Source organism: Blennius ocellaris (assembly GCF_963422515.1).
Source record: "Blennius ocellaris genome assembly, chromosome: 10".
Lineage (NCBI taxonomy): Eukaryota > Metazoa > Chordata > Actinopteri > Blenniiformes > Blenniidae > Blennius > Blennius ocellaris.
This window is the reverse complement of record NC_137659.1, coordinates 23,462,523-23,463,456: the sequence shown is the minus strand read 5'-3', so window position 1 is coordinate 23,463,456 and position 934 is coordinate 23,462,523. Positions and strand designations below refer to the sequence as shown.

Sequence of the window (934 nt, the reverse complement as noted above, 5' to 3'; positions counted from 1 at the left end):
GTTAAAGCGTGTTGATCCGTGTTTTGTTGAAAGTCGTCCACGTTGCGTGTTTTTGCTCCCCGATGCTTCCTTTGACGTCCTGTCTGTTTTCCACTTGCAGATTCCAATAATATCTGCAGATCATCTGAGTAGTCACAAGTACTTGACTCAAATGTAGTTCCTCTAGAGAACAGTGAGTTCCTATTTCAATACTTCTTTCATTTGCCTTTTAGCTCCGGTTCAAGACTTCCTTGATCTGGCAAAGTGAATTTCTTCCCCTGTGTACGTGAAGCATGCCTCTCAAGTGAAATCCTTTATGTGTTGCAGATCAAATGAATGTGTGCTGGCACCGTCCAAGCCAAAAGAGTTCAGCCTTTATGTACATAACCTTCAGAATGTCGAGCAATGGGACGAGGAGGGTCTGCCATCCACAACGACCTCACGGTCTCATCACATGTGTAAAAACATCGAGGGGACAACACACGACCTGTGCCATCCTCCCACATATCAACACTGATCTGGTGTCCAATCAACATCCAGCTGAGAGAAGACCGGGACACGCCAGCGCCGCGCCCTCCCTCGCTGGGAGGCGGCGGCATCCAGCCTCCGTCTGATTGAATCAAAGTTTGTTCTAATTATTATCATTACTGCATGCAGAAGGTCAAGAGCGTTGTTACACGAGACAACATCGAGTGCTGGTACGTTAGTAGACCAAGATTTATCTTTCCTTTATTATTTGTTCTGCTTTATCTCTTCTTTATATTGAAAAAAATCAATTAAGAAAATAATGGATAGCCATATTTCATCGTTTACAAGTGAAATGCAAACATGCACCTTGAATTTGAATTGAAATCTGAAAGGCACAATGATTTTAAACAGGAATTTTATCAGCCAAACGAATGAGGCGTGTACAGTATTGTGTTTTTACTGCGACTAGTGAGACTAGATGTTGAAA

At 42.8% G+C, this 934-nt stretch overlaps 1 protein-coding gene across 1 annotated transcript in view; it reads left to right on the top strand.

Annotated features, from left to right (window-relative positions):
* Positions 1–157, top strand: part of LOC308135448 (muscleblind-like protein 1) — a gene marked incomplete at its 3' end in the record, with an annotated part of 35,009 nt that extends 34,852 nt beyond the window's left edge. The window contains exon 10 of the mRNA XM_080503449.1: positions 101–157. Within this exon, the coding sequence (XP_080359575.1) occupies positions 101–157 (57 nt within the window). The remainder of the gene's footprint in view (positions 1–100) is intronic.
* Between the last annotated feature and the right edge of the window lie 777 nt (positions 158–934).